Source organism: Thunnus thynnus, chromosome 6, assembly GCF_963924715.1.
Source record: "Thunnus thynnus chromosome 6, fThuThy2.1, whole genome shotgun sequence".
Classification (NCBI taxonomy): domain Eukaryota; kingdom Metazoa; phylum Chordata; class Actinopteri; order Scombriformes; family Scombridae; genus Thunnus; species Thunnus thynnus.
In genome coordinates this window covers 34,287,376-34,308,758 of record NC_089522.1, presented here as the reverse complement: position 1 = coordinate 34,308,758, position 21,383 = coordinate 34,287,376, and the positions used below count along the sequence as shown (strand labels likewise).

General features: G+C 38.8%; 1 protein-coding gene across 1 annotated transcript; it reads left to right on the top strand.

The window, feature by feature from the left end:
- Positions 1-2,977: 2,977 nt before the first annotated feature.
- On the top strand, positions 2,978-20,131 carry LOC137185193 (uncharacterized). The gene is made up of 10 exons (XM_067593513.1): positions 2,978-3,378; positions 3,584-3,662; positions 6,860-7,085; positions 8,482-8,720; positions 11,169-16,498; positions 16,640-16,823; positions 17,532-17,764; positions 17,961-18,233; positions 18,332-18,438; positions 18,794-20,131. The coding sequence occupies exons 2-10, from the start codon at positions 3,594-3,596 to the stop codon at positions 19,003-19,005; spliced, it is 6,873 nt and encodes a 2,290-aa protein (XP_067449614.1). The 5' UTR covers positions 2,978-3,378; positions 3,584-3,593; the 3' UTR covers positions 19,006-20,131.
- Positions 20,132-21,383: the final 1,252 nt, after the last annotated feature.

Below are 21,383 nucleotides of genomic sequence, written 5' to 3'. Positions count from 1 at the left end.
TTGTCGGTAACTAACAATTTATGGTGGCAACAATTTTTAAAAACGGATATATAGGAAATTTTATTCAAGGTTGGACTGATCTGCTGAAATTACACAGAAATTGGTGAGAATGAAAATGATTAAAAATCAGATGTTAGGCAGAAACTACTTGAAAATTAAGCTGCAAAAACTCACTTCAATTTAGGGGTCCTCTCAGTAGAAATTAGACAGAAACTACTTGGAAATTAAGCTGCAACAAGTCACTTATTTACCATGAAATTTGAGGTAAATGTTGGGATAATTTTGGGGTAATTTCAACTAAATTTCAAAAAACTTATTTGCTCATTATATCTACTTACCATGAAAGTTGAGACAAATTTTGAGGTAATTTCTGAGAAATTTCAATGAAGTTACTTGCTAATTACCACCTAATTACCATGAAATTTGCAGACCCGTAAAATGAAGTGTTACCGATCAACCCCACAACTGCTGTGTCATCCACAAACTTAACAATGATGTTTGAAGCCTGTGTCGCCATGAAGTTGTGGGTATAGAGGGAATACAGGAGGGGACTGAGGACACAGCCCTGTGGCGCTCCCATTCTGAGAGTCAGCAGTGAAGAGGTGGGGTTGTCCACTCTCACCACAGGACAAGAAATGGAGAGTGAGATGGATGCAAAAAGTGAGCAATTTATTGCTACACAGAGTGAGCAGTATATACAGCCAGTGGAAGATAACTGGATTTCTTGTTACTGATTTCTAGGGGGCGGCTGTGGCTCAGGAGGTAGAACAGGTCGTCCACTAATCAGAAGATCAGCGGTTCGATTCAAAGCTCCTCCAGTCTGCATGTTGAAGTGTCCTGTTGAACCTGAAATTGCCACGCTGGCTGTGCCATCAGTGTGTGAATGTGTGTGAATGGTTAGTTCCCTCTGATGGGCAGGTTGGGACCTTGCATGGTAGCCCCTGTACCCATTCAGCGTATGAATGTGTGTGAATGGGTGAATGTGACACGTAGTGTAAAAGCGCTTTGAGTGGTCAGAAGACTAGAAAGGCGCTGTACAAGTACAGTCCATTTACCATTTAACTTTCAATCAATGAAGCCTGACTTCAGGATGAACCAAAGGCCAAAACAATAAACAAAACCAACTAGCTTATCAAAATAATTCTGACTAATCCCTAAACAAACGAAAGAGAATAAACAAAAGACATTTTCTGAACCTGAACTGTGCTCAAAAGAAAATGGTGATTCACCCCTACTGCTTCATGAAGTTTTAAAGGTCTCAGCTGTTTACAAAGTACAATATAAGGAAAATACACCTGCATCTGTCATTAAACAGATCCTCACAAGAAAAGAGAGCTCTCCCTCTCTTAAAAACAATGTTGCACAATATTCAGGATTATGGACAAAAACAATATAACAATGACTAGGGGTCCTAACAATGTTAAAGGTTCAGTTTTATTGTTTTTGGACAACAACAGAGGTCTAAAACACAGAGGAATAAGATATATCAGCTTTGACACACACACAATACTTGTTAGTAGATCAGTTCATTGTTGGTTTGGATCCAAATGTGAGATTTGTTGAAAACTATAAAAAATCACCAGACTCATAAGGCCATGTTCAGACTGACATTAGTACTGCGTGGTGTTATTGCTCAAACAATGTCTACAGTAAACCTTTGATGTCTAATCTCATCATTTAGGCTGTAAATTTATCATGCCAACTGTTGTAAACTCTCCTACATCCCAACTTATCAACTGTAATCACAACCAATACACCCCTTTGATTGGTAAGATTAAGGTTAAAGGTTCAGTTTTATTGTCATGCTAACTGTTGTAAACTCTGCTACATGGTAACTTATCAAGTGTATTCACAACCAATACACCCCTTTGATTGCTGATATTAAGGTTCAGTTTTATTGTAATTATAAAAGACAGAATTGCACCATGAAATGTACCATCCAGGCTACACCCGTTCTAACAAATGTATTTTTTTTATCTGTGATTTTTATCAGCGGCAGAAAAAATTAGTACACTTTTTGTAAGTAAAAATTTCTTTTCAGTTTCACAAGAAGCAGTCAACCTCAGCAGTCAGTTTTAATACACTGATAGACTTGAAGAACCAGGATGAACTTATTTTCTGCTGACACGTCTGCAGTTGTTACAGACGGTGATGTCGGTAAAAGGCTGCAAACTTATAATGCCATTGTCTTACCATTGCATCACTCTAGGTCTTTGGAGCTAATGTGAGACAGGTCATCAGCAGATGGAAACTGGCCATGTTTAATGATTGATTGACACAACGATGCTGTTTATGGATTCTAGTGTATTTCTTCCATCCTTCAGTGTTATCTGTGCTGTTTGATGCTGACGTCACTGCAGGAAGTCAGTTGAGAGTTCATCAGAGAATTTATCAGTGATTGACATGACATGAATAAAAAAATCTTTGTGTTTGCAGAGGTCAGTACCAAAGACAGAGAGCAGAGAGTCCAGTATCCAGCTGTCTGTCTATGAAGAGTGACCAGTTCAAAGATTATCCTCCACACTTCAGTAATGAACCTTAAATCTCCAACACAACAATTAAACAGGCAAAGGGGGAATACAGTCAACAGATGGAGTCCAAACTGACGTTTACCAAGCAAAGGCACTTATGGCAATGACTCCAAACTATTACAGACTTCAAAGGAAAAAAACAAGAAATCTCAGACACAGCACCCACCCTCCCGGACAAACTCTATTCCTTTTACGGCAGGTTTGGCTCCTCTGTTAGACCAGCATGTCCTGCCTCTACTCTGCTCCTCCTGATGACCCCCCCCCCCCCCCCCCCCCCCCCCCACCTCCCTGCCAGCCACCGTTGCCTTCCTGCAATACCCCTGTCCCCACTGAAAACCTCAGCTGCTCCACATCCCCGCACCCCTCTTCCTCCAGACTGTCCTCACCTGCTTCAAATCAACCACCATCATCTCCATTCCCAAACAGTAGTAAGCAGCTAGTCTCAATGACTGGTGCAGAAATTTTGAGTGAAATGTGGACTTGCATACAGATGAGAGAGTTTCCTGCAGTGGGATTGGTGGAGAAGGAATCTCCTTGAATACTGAAATGATATGACATTTTTAATACTTTTTTTTCTCAGTCAACAAACAGATGCATGGAGTGCTGCTTGGCTGTAAAAGTTTTTTTCTTTCTTTTAATCTTGTGGTCTACTGATGAATCATTAACAGAGTGTCATGCTGTAAAAGTAGGGCGACTTTTTATTTCATTTTTTTTATGAGACAGTTTGTCACGTCCTCAATATACTATATAAATAAGTCCACCAGTCTGTGAACAGTGTACAGTGTGATCCTCCACATAGAGGCCTGAGCTTTCAGCCATGGACAGATCACAGCAAGAGTAGAAGCAGGTTTGTGCTTTATCTCTTCTACAGCTTCTCCTTTTTAACTGTTTATTAGCAATTATAACTGTGGTTTACTTTAGTTGTCTTGATATGTCTATTTATTTAGAACAAGAACTAACATTTGAGCAATCTTTAATCTAACTAAACCAATAGACTAAAGATTTAATACAGATCCACTCACTTATGTTTTAAAACCATGTTTCTTTAACAGATCCTGAACCATGGGTGCCAAAGTTTCAGTGAGGAATGAGACTCCTTACACCTGGTACTTCTCCAACTCAAAAACAGGGGTGAGTTTGTTTGTTTGTTCATAATAATAACTTTGTTCATACTTTTGAAGAATTCAGTATGTCATCAATTTGAAAAAATCTTTATATCAATAATTTTGGTCATGTATGAACAACTGTTAAATGTTGACTTTTTGTTCTTTTTGTGTTGCTTACTCATATGAGTCATATAACCACCAAACAATTTAATCTAGTAACAGATAAAACTTAGTTAGTTCTGTTCTTTCTTGGCTGACTGAATTATGGCAGTGTATTACAGGTGTTGCCTGCCTGTTTCAAGTCACAAGGTTGGGATATCAGTGATTGGCTGGTGTGATTGGTGGTCATTTATTTTTCTGTGATTCGGATTTTTTATGTTTTTACCTTCTATTTCATCATTTAGGACCAACACATTCTCATTCCTAATTCTTCAAATGCAGCCTCTTTGTCAAAAGCCTCTCACGTCACATCTCGACACTGTGGAGGCCTTCTAGCGTCATATTAGTCATATTTAGTTATTTAGAATTCAGTATAATTCCCATTATGTCTCACTCGGGATGCTAAAGACTGACAGTTACGTCGGTATTGAGACCCTTACGTTAATTTGACATTTCCAACTATTTGAGATTCTGGAAAATAAATATTTACCTGAACTCAGATTTGTATGGAAGCCCATAGGGATCTTTATTGAAATGATCATGTAAACTTGAAAATTAAAATGTAATTCCACAATGGCATTATAATTTTCCACATTTGTATGTTATTTCAGTAAAAATGAAAATGGAATTATACAATTTGCATTTCCATTTTCACGTACTCGTTTGGGCGTTCTATGACTATATTAAAATGAAAATCGAAAAGCTGTTTGACATTTAATTTTCAAAGTCATACCGCACTGTACAGTGGACAATATTCAAATATTATTTCAGATTTGAAAATTAAATGCAATATTAACAATGTATCTTGATTTTCCACTTATGCAAGTAATATTTAAGTCACAATAAAATGGCATAGAGCATCCGGTCAATTGGCTAATGCTAGCACCATGCTAACAGCAAACTACAAGAGATTTTAGCATTTTATAGAGTCAAAACAAATCACAACAAAGGGGTAACTTCTTATTACAGGCTGTGCTCAGGCTAATTAATAACCTCATCAATTTGACATCTGTGGTTATGATATGTAACCATTCACTGTATATAACCAACGGTCCCTCACTGGCACATGGCGTTTTATTTTGACTGGATGCTCTATGTTGTTCCTGTGTCTGGTTTCCTGCCCGGCTTGATCTGATCTTGATCTTACATTTTCATTTTCAAGTTTACATTATCATTTTAATTAACTCCCCTACAGGCTTCCATAGGGTTGTTTCTCTTCAATTAAAATATTCCAACCTCTAACAGAGTTAAGGCATTTAGAAGTCGAAGGCTTGATTCCAAGCATGTAAATGTTAAACTAGGGGATGCATGTAGCCTGAATACTATAGCACGCACGTCACCAACAAACTGGCATTGAAAGCATAAACTACACTGTATGAGGAAATTTTAGAGAACAAATAAACTTAATTTAGGTCCAAAACATTTTTTCGTTTTTTTTTCATCCTAAGAAATCCAACGTTTTTTTTTCTGCGGGCACCGACGGACCTGTGCAGCACATGTGGATGCCTTGAGTTGAGTCAGTGAGACCCATTGCAATACAATCAGCCAAAAATGACAGCGAGTCTATATCATTGTAATTTATTCAAATGAAATGAACATCCAACTGCTTAGAGGGTCTTTTAGTGCTATCAAATGCTGAACAAGACTTTTTTAGGCAATTAAAATGTTACAATTAACTTTCATGAACTGAAAACACTGAAATAATGACGGCTACGCCTATACTCTGTGAATCTAGGGTTACGCCTTGGTAATGTTAGCTAACCAACGTTGTTGCCATGGTGGCAACTTGTCAATCACAAAGTAGCATACCCTAAAGCATACCCTTATTTATTGTCAAATGTAAATTAAATGAGACCATAATTTACAAAATGAACATCATGCTGTATTGAAGAAGACTTGAAACTAGTGATTGAGACCATAAACTCATTAGGAAAGTGTTTACTGAGGTAATAAATCAAGTGAGAAGTAGGGTCATTTTCTCATAGACTTCCCTACAATCAGACTTCTTTTTAGAATCAGAGGAGTCGCCCCCTGTTGGCTATTAGAGAGAATGCAGGTTTAAGGCACTTCCACATTGAATTCACATCTCAGATCCAGAACTGGGTTCGACCTTCATGGTGTTGAGATCATGGACTGTAAAAAATATGGACATAGCCACCATGACGTCACCCATTGATTTCTGAGGAGCGGTTTGAAGCTCAAAGTGGGCAGCTCTGGCCGTTGCCATCTTGGCATTTCCTGACTCTGCCTGACTCCTAAATGGGCAAAGAGGTGGAGCTGAGGCAGTTGAATGAAGCCTCATTGCTGAAACAAGACACCTAGCAGCTATCAACCTATCACTCAAAGTGGCCATGTCCTTAATTATGCATATAAAGACCAAAGCCATTTTTTGTACCAGGCTGTAAATATGTTTATTCCTGCTGTAAAGTTGGAAAGTTTAACATGGGGGTCTATGGGAATTGACTCACTTTTGGAGCCTCAAGTGGCCATTCGAGGAACTGCAGTGCAGAGATGTGACATGAGGGGCTCTTGACCAAGTGGCTGTATTCAATGAGTTGGGAATGAGGATTTGCACTTGGGACATAGATAAAAGGAAAATGATTACGCACCTTAAGTTTATTTATTGTTTAACTGCATCACATTGTTAATGTTGAATAGCCTACTAAGAAAATGTCAAATAAAAATCTCAGCATTAATGAAGCAAGTGAATATTTATAGTGTATCTATTTGAAAAATGGTTTGTGCCAAAATCAAAGGGTGGGGAGAAATTTCACGCGAGTTTGCGTTTATAATGAAATACCATTTGCATGTGTTCAGGGATCCAAAGGGCCCTAATGGTCCACATGCAACAGCAAGATCATGAAATCTTAATACACTAGACTGACATTATTGTATTATATATTTTATTGTATTTAACTTTTCATTTAAAAATGCACAGTAAGCATCTTCAATGTTCTATATGAATAACTCTTAATGTGTGTGTAATTGCTGTGTCATGTGTGCAGTGATACTACATTTCCACAGCCTGGTTAATCAAAATGATCTTTTCTTTTTGTCTCTTAGGGGTTTCGTTGTGTATACCCTGGCCGTACTGAACAGTATGAAGAGAAGCGTGATATCTGGTGCTTCATTTATCTGAGATACCACAGTCATACTTGGAATAGTTTTGGAACTGAATACAATTCTCACAAAGGCGACCCCACATTCACCATCAGAGAGAGCTTTGACCGCTCACGCATTGAGTGGCATTGCAATACAGAGGGGAGTGTTGCAACGTGTCCCAACTATGGTGAGTTGTCACAATTTATCATTAATGTTAATTACTAGTTTATTTCAGATACAGTTTAAGTCAAAAAGAAGATCCAAACATACAAACTATGGTTGGTAGGGATTCTTCCTTGGTGCCGTTGACTGTGAAGGGTGTGTTTGTTAGGTCATGTAAGTTAGATTTTCCGTACATTTGTGGTCATGAGTCTGAAAGAATCTGTCTGAATTCATTAAAGTTTTCAGCATTAACATAGCAAAAAATAGCCATGTGCAATCTGAGGATATGTTGGAATGATCTTTCCTGTGAATATGAGCCAGGCTGGACAATCAAACAATCCCTTGTTACCCACTAACACTGTGTGGTATCATAAACTAGTGAATCTAGTTGTACATGAACTAAGCACAGAAAATAACTTCCTCAGTAAGATAAATGAAGAAGTTTTTATAACCTTACCCTACTGGGAGGGTAGTTGAGCAAGAGGAACTCAGAGCAACTCAGTACAAACAAAAGTTTTGTTTTGAATTACTGTTGCAATTCCTTTCCAAATGCTAGAGGCAGGAAATCGATTAAAGCAGCTTTGAATAATTCCTTGTATAATTTTAAATGGAAAATTATGCATTTAGTCTGTACCTGAAATTAATCTTGAGAACTTTCCCTAACATGTGACATTGTAACATATAACAAAAACATCAGGAAAGACAAGATAATGAAGCAAAGATAATTGTTTATTATACAGATGATACTGATAATTAGTCTTTTCATAAGTCTTTGGCGTTTAGACACTGCAGGGAGATTTTGTAATCGAGGGACATCAGTCCTGATCAGCAGCGAGATAAATCCCCCCATGGAGTCCAGACACTGGTGGTAGTGGCTGATGTCTTCTGCTGAGACTGATGAGACTGAACAGGTTGATGAAATGATGAACTGATGAATCTGCAAAGACCAGAGGTGATGGGGAGGTGGAGGGGTGCATCAAATGGCAATATGAAAGCACTAAAGGCAGAGAAAGACAAAACGTATTTAAGAAGACAGTCGCAATATTATAGGCTGACAGTGAAGGTATATCACTGTGCTATTGGTTAGATGTGACCAGCTGATGTGACCAGCTGATAGCTCAATGGATGCCCAGATAATGACAGCAAAGGAAATTATGAGTGAGCATGCCTGAGAGATGTGAATTGCATGATGGTATGAGAAATATAACTATAGCTTATGCATGGAAAGATATTCTTCCTGACTGAACTTTAGCTAGAGCTCCATTGATTGGCCCCCAAAAATTACTTGTTCATTAGCACACAACACAAACACTGATGTAAAAAGTATCGATTTGCTTTGGTAATGAAAAAAATTATCAAACCAAAGCATATCCTCTGATGGAAAGAATAAAAAAAACTTAACGTATGAATCTTTTCAACAGGAAAACAGGAGGAAGACCAGCGGGAGGAGGAGAGAAGACGACAGGAGCGTCTGGAACGGGAGCAAAGGATTCAAGAGGAGATAGACAGAGAGAGTGAGATCTCCAGAGAGAAACTGTCTCGATCGAGGGAGAAGCTTCGTCAGAAACAGAGCTTCAAAGGTCAGGTGCACCATCATGAGCGCACACAAGTTCTCCACCAGCAAATAGAGGATGATGCAGCTGCAATCGAGAGGAATGAGGTATGGCATTAATGAGCTACTTTCAAAATCAGCGTCTATATCAGGGGTCAGGAACCTTTTTACCCAAACAATCTAAATTTCTTTTACAAATTTAAATATTTTTCACTTATACTGTCCCAGTGCTGAGATCTGATTGGGCATTGCTAAAAACACAATTGTCCATGTTTCACTGCGGGTTGTCATGGGTAACCACTTCTTGGTCAACATAGTGTTTGCCTCTACATGCTTCACTTGGTAAGGCCTGTTAAAAGGTTAAAAGAAGTGTATGTCTGCATTCAGTTGTAGCAGCAGATGTGCAAGCTAGGCTTTGACCTTTCAGATTGCTGTACCTCATGTAAACAAAAATGCAAAATTAGCAGATAAGGGAAAAAATATCCCAAGGTGAGGTTGATTTTAAATAAACTGCTGCTTGAAAGTTTGTGAATCCTTTAGAATGTTCTATATTTCTGCATAAAAATGACCTAAAACATGATCAGATTTTTACACAAGTCCAACAACTAGATAAACAGAACCCAGTTACAAAAATGAGACAAAAACAATTAACTTATTAATGTATTTATTGAGGCAACCCCTGCTTTCAGTAACTGTTGTGAGCCCCTTTAATGAAATAACTTCAACCAAACCTTTCCAGGGACGTTTCCTCTACAGAGAAGCATCCCTTCTTACTACTTGGCAAATGCGCCATCATAATAGCATCCACCAAGGTACAAGCGCATCTGGCTCTTAAAGGGAATGGGAGATGACACTCTGATTGGTTTATTGCATGTTACACCATAAACCCATGATTAATTAGGAGACTATGGACAACCCCTCTGAACCATGCGCCTGGTGCATCAACCATTTTTTCCGCCATTAAAATAGAAAAGTGGATTTGGACACACCCTAAATGCACTTGTGCCATGTGCTTCAGACCGTGCACTTTAGATCGTTACGATAGGGCCCATTAATTTGCACACACTGCATGCTGTCTATTTTCCATGTAGCTTTTCAGCCAATAGTAAGCTATACCTCTTATCCCTTACTTTTCCACTTTTCACAGTAATTGGCTGTGATCTATAGTATCAAAAGCCTTCTGTAGGTCAATATAAATACCAATACAACATTTTCCATTGCCTTTGTTATTTCTTCTACCATCTCCGTTGGAGATCATGGTATCATTGGAAATCATCATCTATCATCCTGCATAGATAGTAGTTTTCCCTAAATTCATACTGGTGTTTATTTAATAATTCATATTTACCAATGAAAAGGTCGAGTTGTTTAGCAAATAATTTCTTTAATATTTTTGAAAATTGAGGAAGAACGGATATACCGGTCTAGTTTTTGAAAAAAGCAAAATGCTCCCTCGATTATGGACATGTCATTGACCCTGATCTCTCCACAAATTCATATGCAGCTGTCCGTTTAACTGAAATAAATAATGCTCATCTTTTTCCCATCTTATCACTTTGTTCCTATTAATTTCTACTTCTTCAGGTATTTAGGTACATAATGCACACCTTGCATTTAAAAACCAGCTTTTGTCAGAAGTGATTTGGGTAACACTTTATTGGTATGATCCCTTGCAAGTGATGTGAGAGCTATCTACAAACTATCCATAACATATCCAGAGTAGTTCTTTATAGATGAGTTGTAAGCTATAAACAGACTATGCATAACCCAGATGAAATCAAGTCTGTTGATAATCTTTTATTTGGAGTGTCCAAGTTCACATCTGTTGACGTTTACCTACAAAGTTACTTAACTTATGAATCCTTAACCCCAGCCCTAAACCTAACCTTACCATTATCCTAAACCTAAAGTATGTTGACAGTCTACTGAGTTCAGTTGTCTTTCACTTCATTTGGAGTGTCCAAGTTCATATTAATAGATGTTTACCTTAATAATTACTGAACACATAAATTCATAATTCTAATGTTTGTTGTCAACATATATTCAACACATAAATATAAGACATCAGTCAACTGATATTCGTTACTGAGGTGTTGTTTTTATGTTTCTGATAGTCTGCTGATATTTTGTAAGTCATCTACAAGGGACCGCTCAAAATAAAGTTTGGCCGATATTTGGCCTTTGTTATTCTTCAATTAGCCTACAGCTGTGGATCAAAAAAAAGAGGCACTTGTAAGAGCAAAAGCTTACTATTTTGAAATACTATTTATGATTTTGTATAATTACTATGAATTAATCAATTACATTGATACTTTTAAGTTGCAGCATCATTTTTTATTTATTGTATTTCAGTCAACATTGGAATATTTGAGAGCCATATAAAATCCAGGAATGAAACAAATCATAGGTTCCTGACCCTTGCTCTATACAACTAAAGAAAATCCTTTTACAAATATAGTATTTGAAAACCTTACAAAATCAAATATAACTGTGCATTTTTAATTCAGGTGCATCCCCTCTTCTGTATTCTTTCTTTTTTGTTAATATCCCATGTAGCTTGCAGATGTAGAGAAGAAATTCAAAGAACTTCTGTCAAAATATGAAATCACAGAGAGTGAAGACTTGCAGGACTGCGGGCTTGAGGACAGGATTAAAACACTTCATAATGAACTGACGGTTCAATATTGCAGAGAAAACAAGCTTCCAGAGTGGTCTCAGTTTACGTTTGACCATGCTGTGGGATATGAGGAACTTTCTCTGACTGAGAAACTCACCATTCTTGAGGCAGTTCTGAAGTTAACTCTTCAGGGCACCACTGAGACTGAAGATGAAAGTGATCATTTACTTCACTGGGAGAAGAAGTATGAGTTCCTTTTCTGTTTGGTTGAGGAACTTTACGTCACAAATCCAACTCTGGCTGAGCCGATTTCCTTGAGAATTCTTGATGCAGTTTCAGAGCTTTTACCAAAAAGCAGGGAGACTCTGGGTCAAATACTGTTCAATAACATCTGGACACCAACGGAAATAATGCTCTTCATTCGCAAAGCTTCATCAATAGACCGCAATCAGATTCCCCAAGTCCTCCACATGGTACAGACCTACAGGCTAAACTGCCTCCTCACCCTCTCTGCTCTGAAGACGCAAGAACCACTAATGTTTCTACAACAACAAGTAAAAGAAGACAAGGACAAAGATACTGACACCATTTTAATGGAACTCTCTGAATCCCAGTGCCCAGAGAATATTCTGACAGTGATTGAGGATGTTCTCAGACACATGGAAACAGAACTTCCAAAATATTGGAAGAAAGATCTTACTGAGGAGGATATAGAGGATCTCAAGATGAAGATTAAATCTCTTGATTTTGCAAACCCAGATATCAATACTCTGAAGGAAGTGTTGATTGGAATGTCTGTAGCCGTGCAAGACAGCACAACAAATGAGCCCAAAGGCATTAAAGGCTATTTTCCAAGACAGACTCAGTTGGCATCATTACTTTTGCTCCTACTGTCACAGCTAACTGAAAATAAAGGCTGTCTCCTTGAGATTGGCACAGGTGAAGGGAAATCTTCCATTTTGGCAATGTTCGCCGCAATCCAGGCTATTCGTGGAATAAAGGTGGACATTGTGACAAGCTCTCCAGTTCTTGCACGACGAGACCAGAGGGAGTGGGAGAAGTTTTTTAAAAAGTTTGGTGTCACATCATCTGTAGTACCCCCACCCCTCTCCAAACAATCTTCCTCTGTGGAACCAGACAAGTTGTTAGAAGAGGCATACACACAACAAGTTGTGTATGGCACTGTTGGTGCTTTTGCAGCAGACACATTAAAACAAGAGTTTGAGAGGAGAACTACCCGTGGAACAAGAGGATTTGAGCTAGTGATAGTGGATGAAGTGGACTACATGACCTTGGATAATGGAGTTCAAGTGACATTCCTGTCTCATGAAGCCAGCGGTTTGAGGCATATGGACCAAATTCTTGCCAACATTTGGACAATGACATCTACTTGTCAACCAATTGAAATGCTAGATACAGGTGAGATAAAATGGGCAACAAGGATCCAACATTTCCATAAGGCAGCAACATCTGCTGTTATGGGATCAGAACCATCTGACAGCTTCTCAGCCTTTGACATTTTGCTGCCAGGTGTGGATTTGGGGTTCTTTTCACCAGAGGATGTTGAGACATTGAGGCAAGCTATGAGTAAGACAGAAACAGAAAACACAGGTGATGACTACCAGGATGACAGCTGGAGAGCGATTGAACAAGTCATGAAGAAAATAGGAGTTTCACAACAGTATGATCTGCTGCGTATATTTCAGGAAGTAATGGAGAACAGTGTGGCTTTTGAGTGCTATTCTGAAGAGAACAACAAAGCCAAACGTTACGGGACTGAGGAAAGACATGCTGACTTAGAAGTCAGCATGTTACTCCTTGAAAATGGATTAGCATGTGAAATCATGTCAGAAAAATCTCTCATTGAAGCAACTGTGAGTGCAGTGAAGTCCTGTATTAAGTACTCAGATGAATGTTCTGATTCTGATAAACATGACAACTTCATCATTATCCCTCACTTCTTGAAGGGATATGTTGAAAATCAGTTGCCAGTGTTTGTTGAGAATGCCTTGAGGGCCATTGAGATGACTCAGGGCAGAGAGTACATGATCGACATTTCACCAGCTGCTGACAACGTAGCTGCCAGTGATCCTGACAAGCATCAGTATGATGCCATAATTCCAGTGGACTTCAAAGCAAGTGGGGTGTTGGAGAAAAACAAGAAGTGGGGTAATGGACTCCAGCAGTTTTTGGAGATGAAACATCAGCTTGCAATTTCACCTTTGTCCAGTGTGACCAACTACATGTCTAACTTCCATTACTTTAAACGGTACATCCATGGAAATGGCATATTTGGTGTTTCTGGCACATTAGGGGGAGATGCAGAGAGAGACTTTCTGGAAAGGCATTACAGAACAAAGAGCTATACTATTCCAGCTCATCGTCATAAAAAAGTGGTTGAGTTGCCAGCCCTGCAGGTGAATGGGGGCAATGACCAATGGATCCAGACTGTTTGTGATACTACCTGGAAAGTGGCAAGTAGAGGACAAGTTGTCCTGGTGATATGTGAAGATGTCAAGACAGCAAATGAGCTACATGTGAAAATGCAAGACGAAGAGAGATTTAAGCCACACCAGATCACGATGTACACAATTAGTGAGAGACACAACATTGAGAAAGATGAATTTAGTGGAGGGAGGATTATCATTGCAACAAACCTTGGAGGGAGAGGAACAGACATCAAGGTTGAGGAAAAAGTAAATGAATGTGGTGGCCTCTTTGTGCTTCTCACGCACTTCCCACGCAATCGAAGAGTGGAGAAACAAATCTTTGGTCGCACTGCTCGGAAAGGAAACCCCGGCATGGTCCAGATGGTTCTGAACCAGGATCATCTTGCTCCAGCTTACCAAGGTCAGTCTGTTGAGATAATGCGACAGCTCAGAGAAGAGTATGAAGTAAAGCGTATAAGTGAAATGGAAAGTGATGAGCTGGTAGAAATAGACTTGAAGGAAAAACTTTTTTCCACATTTTGTCAATCCCTCGTGGACTTTGACCAGGAGTACAAGAAAATAGGAAACAAACAAAAGTTTGATTATCAGCCAGCCCTGAATGCTTTGAAAGAAGCATGGGCATTGTGGCTGACTCTTCATGAGGAGCATATCAACAGACATGATGACATCAGTGACCTTCAGGCAGACCTCATCAAGACAATGAATGAAACTAAGGGAAAGCTCTTGCAAGGGGAAAGTGACAATTTCTATGATCACATTAAGCAAGCCATTCTCAGGACTGACAAACACTGCAGAGACAAAACAAATGACTATGGAGCTAAATCCTGTTGGCAGAAGGCAGCAAACTCTGACCGAATGTACAAAGCTGTGGCACTCTATAACCAGGCATACATCACCCTCAACCTGGCCAAGGGTGACTATAAAGCAGAGGCAAGGGAACTGTTGGAGCAGGCTAAAAAGTCCGTGGGTGTTTATATCTCAGAAACATCAAACACAATGGTTTCTTGTCAGATGTCTGTTACTGACAAACTGAAACCACACAGCAACAACTTTCAGAGTCAAATGGAGGCCAGAATGAACATCTTCAAGTCGTGGACGACATACATTGATAATGCATTGAAGAAACTTGTGGAGCTGGAAAAAGACAACAGTGATGCAATAACAGAGGAACGTTCGGTCTACATGTTGTTAGAGGAAAAAGATTTCATCACCACAAATGAGCTAATGGCACTCTATGAGCTTGGCCTTGGTATTGTTTTTGAGGTGAAAAAGAAACCCAAGTTTTGTATTGATGCTCTCATTTGCTTCTTCATCGGAGCCATCCAGGTGTTGGCTGGGATTCTTGTTTGTGCCTTTTCATTTGGCACTGCAAGTCAGATCGGACTTAGCCTGATAAATGAGGGAGTATCAGACATGATCAGTGGAATAGAGGGCATGGTAAAAGGAACGTTTGACTGGGTACAATGGGCAATATCCAAGAGTATCAGCATTGGTATGTCGTTGCTTACTGCTGGATTCAGTGCCATCAAGAAAGCTGTCACTGCAGTGTACAAGGTAACAAAATCCCTGCTTAATGGTACTAAGTCCTTCTCATCTGTTGCCAGGGATATCATCAAGTCAGGAAAACATGTGTTTTCATCTATCAAAGGAACTGCTCAGTCTGCCATCTCCTCCGTTGGTAAACAAACCTTTGGAAGTGCAATGAAAAAGATGACAACTTCAACAGTTGTAAAGCAGAACTTCAAATATGCTGCCAAGTACGCTGCAAAGGAAATAGGGAAGCAAGCTGTGGTCACTGGTTTGAACTATGCAATTGATGAAGGCCTGAAGGAGGCCTTTAAAAAGATTTTGGATTCAGCTTTTAAGGATGTTGTTACTTCAGCAGTGAAGCAGAACCGTGACTTGGATAAAGCTATCACTGACTTCATCTGCTCACAGGTCCCAAAAGCAGCCATGCAGAAAGATAACTTTAAGATTGGCAAATTGGATGAGGAAGAAATGACTAAAACAATCGCTGTATTAGCTGAAGAAGTAATTCCTGACCTCATGATGGACTGCACAACAGTGCATGAGGTTATCAGTGGACTCACTCAGGTGTGCAATGGAGCAACAGACATTATGAACAAAGGAAAACTTTCTGGTATTATTAAGGCTGCCGAGTTAGGTTTGAAAGTTGCAGAGTACACTACCCGTTTCATTGAAATACTGAATTCTGTTCCTACAAAAAGGGTCATTGATGAAACTTTTGTTCCTACTTTATTGAAAGACATTGAGGAGCTTCAGCAAGATGCAGAGAAATATGATCAAGATGGACGACACAATTTACCAGATGTTCAACGTCTTAAGGACAAAATTCTGAGCACCCTTGCAGACAGTGTGTCCCAAGCATTTATCAAGGCTTGCTCTGGACATATGACCTCCATCCTGACAAAGACATTTAAAAGCAAGTTGAATGATGCTACTGGTAAAGCTGTTGATAAGATTATGGACAAACATACAACTCAAAGTTTTTTTGATGACCAGAGACACAAGCACAACATGAGATCAGCCAGTCACAGAACTGAGAAGTCGCTAACAGAGAAGGAACGGATGGATTTAATGGATTACATGGAACACATAAGCAATGTAGATCACCCTGCCACAGATGTTGACCTTATTGTGCTCACAAAAAGTGGCTTACTCAACGGTAGAGGGATTCGCCTCACTGTCAATGATGAACATAAAAACAGACTCTCAGAGGAACATTACAAAGGAACAGACAAGTCTGCTGGCAACATCACACTACAGCTGACAAAAGTAAAAGAACTGCAGCCACCAGAGTAAGTTCACTGAGAAAATCCCACTGATAATTTCAATTTAATTATATGCAGATTAAGTAGTACAACTACAGTATCCTATAAGATTGTGATATTTGCGGATTAAAAGGTATACATTCAGATATTTCATTTGTTCTTTCTCAGGAAAAGCAGTTCACAGCAGTTTTACAGCGGCCATTTTGACATTGTTCAAGATGATGGTACAGTGGTCAATGTGAACTCAGAGCACCAGAATAGTCTCTATCATGCAATCACACAAGCAACTGGAAGTGATCGAAGCGATCTTAAAGGAGCTGCTGTGAAGCTTCGTGAGAAAGTGAAAAATGAAGTGAGTATCCATCTTAGAGGTTGATAACATTTTATGTAAAGTGAGTGTAACAGCACAGGGGGAAGAGTGCTGTGAGTGTATCAGGGGGCATGGACAGAGTCAGATCTCCTGTAGAGATACTTTACTGAAGGTGTAGTGTAAATAGAAACTTAGCTGCTTTGATCAACATTCATTGTCAATCACCAAACTTAAAAAAAAAAAGTTACTACTTAAAAAATGAAGTTTCAAACATCCACAGATGCTGCAGCGCTACTCCTTTCAGCTGCAATCTAAAGCAGCTTATTATAGTTCTGGTAACTGATCAATACTCACTAGTCCTGCTGACTAGAGATTCCTGGGGCCTAATGACCTTCCTCAAAAGTTAAGCCTTTCCACTAAGCTATAGTCTGGTTATATAGTAGACATTGACTTCATATTTCCATGTCCGTGTTGTTTTTATTGAGATCTGGGACTGAGCATCTTAGCTTGATCTAACTAACTAATGAAAAGGTGTTGATTTTAAATAGAAGAACAGTCCCATCATGCCGGTGTCTCATGTTTGAATTGTTGGTTGTAAACGTAAAATTTTCCTGTTTACTGATTGGATATTGCAGCAGATAAAGCATGATGGGATATTAGTCAGAGAGCAACACCACTGTGACTTCAAGGATAAATTCTGTTAATGTGTTCATGTGAGCAAATCACTATATTGAGACACTTTTTGATCAGGTTCAGGAAAACTTTGCTTCGTACGCACCGATTCTTAAGCTTCAGCGAGGCTATGACTACTCCCACAAAAACCCTGGAAAATACACCATCACCGGAGGAGCGAGGCCAAGAGGAGCCAGCCATTCTGAACTTCTTACCGAAGAGGAATATTTGAAGAGTACCAGCTCAATCAAACCTGGTGAATGTGATGTTATCAGAAGCTATAAGCTTGCATCTGTTGAAAAATACAAATGGTAAGTCACTTTAATAATCCCACAAGAGAGACGCCAGAATACACTCAAACCTTTGTGGTCTGAACTGGTCACATGGTGTTAAATTTGTCCAAGTGTAACTGCTATTCAGTTATTTGATGTCCATGAAGTTACGTTTCAGTAAGATCATAATATATAAGGGCCATGTATGAAACAGTAATGTATTTTTGTTTTCCAGGTTGATAGATGCTCGACAATCCAAGAACAACAGTGGAACAGTGAATGCAGACCACGTTCCCCCCAAGGATTCCATTCGCAAAGCTTGGGAGAGGACAAAAGACAAACCTGAGCTACAGGAGCAGCTCAAAAACAGTAATCCAAAACTCTACGAAATGATAGAGAGCATAAAGGATGACAATAATGGGCGGAATCTTATTGCCATGGAGGTGTTGGCCAAAGATCACAAACGTGCTCTGACCACGGCCTCAAGCCACCAAGCCATGAAGTGCCGGTAAATATTAGATTTTCCTCTGAAAGTTCAACCAGATGAATCCAGTGATCTCGTACTTGACCTGTAGATGGTGTTCTTGTGTTCCTCTTACCGCACAGGGAGCTGCTAGCAGAAAGTCTTGTCAGTGGAGATGTGGAGACAATGCTGAAACAGTCTATGATTGTGGCTCACCCTCTGACCTCACAGGAACTTATGGCTGATTTAGGTAAGACCTAGCTGGCGTGGTTTATGTATGCTGACAAATTAACACACAAAGTCTTTAGTGAAGAGGACAAAATATAATCTTTTATAAAATTAGGAGATTCACTACTTTCATACATGCTGTCTTTTACTGATTCGGAAATTGATTTTCATAATATCATGATGTTGTATGCTGTTACAAGATATAAAAGCGATTCAGAGTCTCTCAAATCCTACTGAAGTAAAGTGGCAATAAAATGATAAAACAGGGTATTTGGAGACTATACTTAATAACAGAGTGCACTTGGGATGCACAACTATAACCATGCAATTTTTAAACATTTTCCTACTGTTCATTGCACCCATCATTCTGCTTCCAGGTGAAAACAGAAGACCACCTCATAATGAGATGTCAAAGGAAGGCATCAGGGGCTACTACAAGGCAGGTTACACCAATCTTGTGACAGTGTACAGCCGGCAGGGACTCATCGATCAGAATCAGAAAGATCAGCTGATGGAGTGGGTGAATCAAGACAAACATGAAGATAAAAACACTCCTGAGTACCTGAGTATCAGGAATTCCTTAAAGTAACTGTTAAACCAATGGAAAAAAAGAAAAAATAGAGAAAGATGATAGATGCCCATTGATTATTGTGATAGTAATGCATTTGGACTCATATTCTGGTTGTGGTTATGTGTTAGCGAACACTGAGTCTTAGTACTTTGACAGCTTCCTGTGTCTCATGGCTATAGGTGACAGGAAGAAGATGGAGGTAATGTAGGGTAATGGAAGTGGGGGTAAAATATAAGCCTTTGAACACCTTTCTTTTTTGTGTTACCTCTGAGTCAAATTTCATTTTTGTTTCATTTTGAGCAGAATTTAGTTTGTCTTCATATATTTTTTTTCATGTTTAATGAGCAGCACAGTGTCTTAGAATACATCAGAGTGAGTCAAGAGTCACCATCGCTGTACTTTGGCCACGGCTTCATTGAAAGCCGAGATGGTCCTTGATGTATCAATGATTCCAAATGCTGCCATCATAGCATTGTAGCTTCTTTTGTATTTGAAAAATGGATGTTATCTATTAACATGTAAACACCTCTGTTTTCATTGATGTTGTTATGCAAATGCAAACATACATACACATACTTACATACACACACACTGACACATATACTCACGAAAACACACATGCTGACACAAACAATCTCTCACACACATACACACAATCATGGATGAACCAGGTACTTATTGGTTAGTAAGGGTATGTTCACACACAGCATATTTTTGAGTAGAAAAAGTGATATCTAATGACCACTCCGTTCTCAGCTACTTTTCTATCTGCTCCTAACAGCTAGAATCAGATTTACAATCAAAAATCACAGACTTCAGAAAATCTGAGGGGACATTTGACCCCTATATTGAGTTTAATATTGTTGGCTACTGCGTGATATCAGTTTGGATTCAATGAACTGAACCTGTACTCTCAAAAACCAAAAACAACACTATAAGTCGTAAATTCAGTCACCAGAAACGACCTATAGTTACTTTTGAGTGACAGATGCTCCAAAGGGTCTTTCTGGATTGCAGGTATAAATTACCTCTGTGGTCGTTTAAGTTGGAGGACTTGTTGGAACTGACAGAATGAAATTCACACTATTCACGTTGTAAGAATGAGAGGTTCATAATTTTGGATTTTGGAATGTTTCTTTACTTTCCCAAGGGACATCTGTCAAAGTACACTCTGATTGACTTGATTTTATGTTCTTTTTTATCATGCTTTTATTGTCATTTATTGGATTCTGCCTTTTATTTTGCTGTTGTTAAGCACTTTGTAACTATGGTGCCACTGTATCTTTGGTGTTCTTTAAGATGCCATGCTGACAAGCGATTTGATTGAGCTACTCATGAGGTGTTGAGCCCTGAGCAGACTATAAATATTCATGCCTGATTAATACTTGTTGGATTTTTGTTGCAACTGTTTATGAATCTTTGTGGAATTAGTTTGACATTATTCTGGAAATCATAATTTTTTTGTCAATTTAACACTGGCAATTAACACTGTCAGTAATTGTTGTGATTTACTTAATTAATGTTACTAGTAACTCCCAGGTCTGCCAGTTTATCAATCTGTCCATTTTAATTTACATAACCCATACATTTTTTAAAAGTACACTTTCTAAATGCGCTTTTACTCAGTTAATTCCTTGCTGTGTATGTCTAATGATCTACTCTATTGTTTTTTATTATTTTGATATTTTATCAGATTCTTTATTTTAGTTTATTCTTACTTTTATGTTCTTTTTATCATGCTCTTACTGTCATTTTATTGGGTTCGGCTTTTTATTTTGCTGTTCTATCTCTAAGATGCCATGCTGAGGAGCAATATGATTAATCTACTCATGAGGTGTTGAGCCTTAATCAGACTATAGATATTCATGCCTGATTAATACTTATTGGATTTTCGTTGCAACTGTCTATACTATGAATCTTTGTGGTATTAGTTTGACATCTATTATTCTCGAAATCATACTTTTTGTGTCAATTTGATTTTGAATTTTCCTAAACTATGTGCTGTATAATTAATTAAACCAACTATACTAATCATTGTTTCACCACTCAAAGCCCTTGCTATCCAGGCGCGAAAGACTCTTGTTGGATGGATTTCTCAGAATAAATTCTGGCAAGATCATGTTGTTGTCCTGTGATTATTTGAAACACCTAAAATGTCTTACGACATCATACACACCAACATCTACACAGGCAATAAGAATGCTGAAAGCAAACTGGATCATTAGTGTATTTGAACTGGAGCATCCTCCCATCATATCCATCTGGATACATGGCTGGTGAATTTAAAGAGGAATGACTGCCAAGCAAAACAACACTGAACAGAGATTTCTGGCCACTTTTTACTTATGTAGGTAACAGACATACTTACATTAATCATAGAAAAGAAGTGAAGTTGT

Bases quoted from the DNA above. Each gene is read 5' to 3' on its own strand.
- LOC137185193 (XM_067593513.1), top strand. From the start codon at position 3,594: ATGGGTGCCAAAGTTTCAGTGAGGAATGAGACTCCTTACACCTGGTAC. The intron at 3,663-6,859 runs GTGAGTTTGTTT...TTTGTCTCTTAG, and splicing joins TCTCCAACTCAAAAACAGGG to GGGTTTCGTTGTGTATACCC. The intron at 18,439-18,793 runs GTAAGACCTAGC...TTCTGCTTCCAG, and splicing joins GGAACTTATGGCTGATTTAG to GTGAAAACAGAAGACCACCT.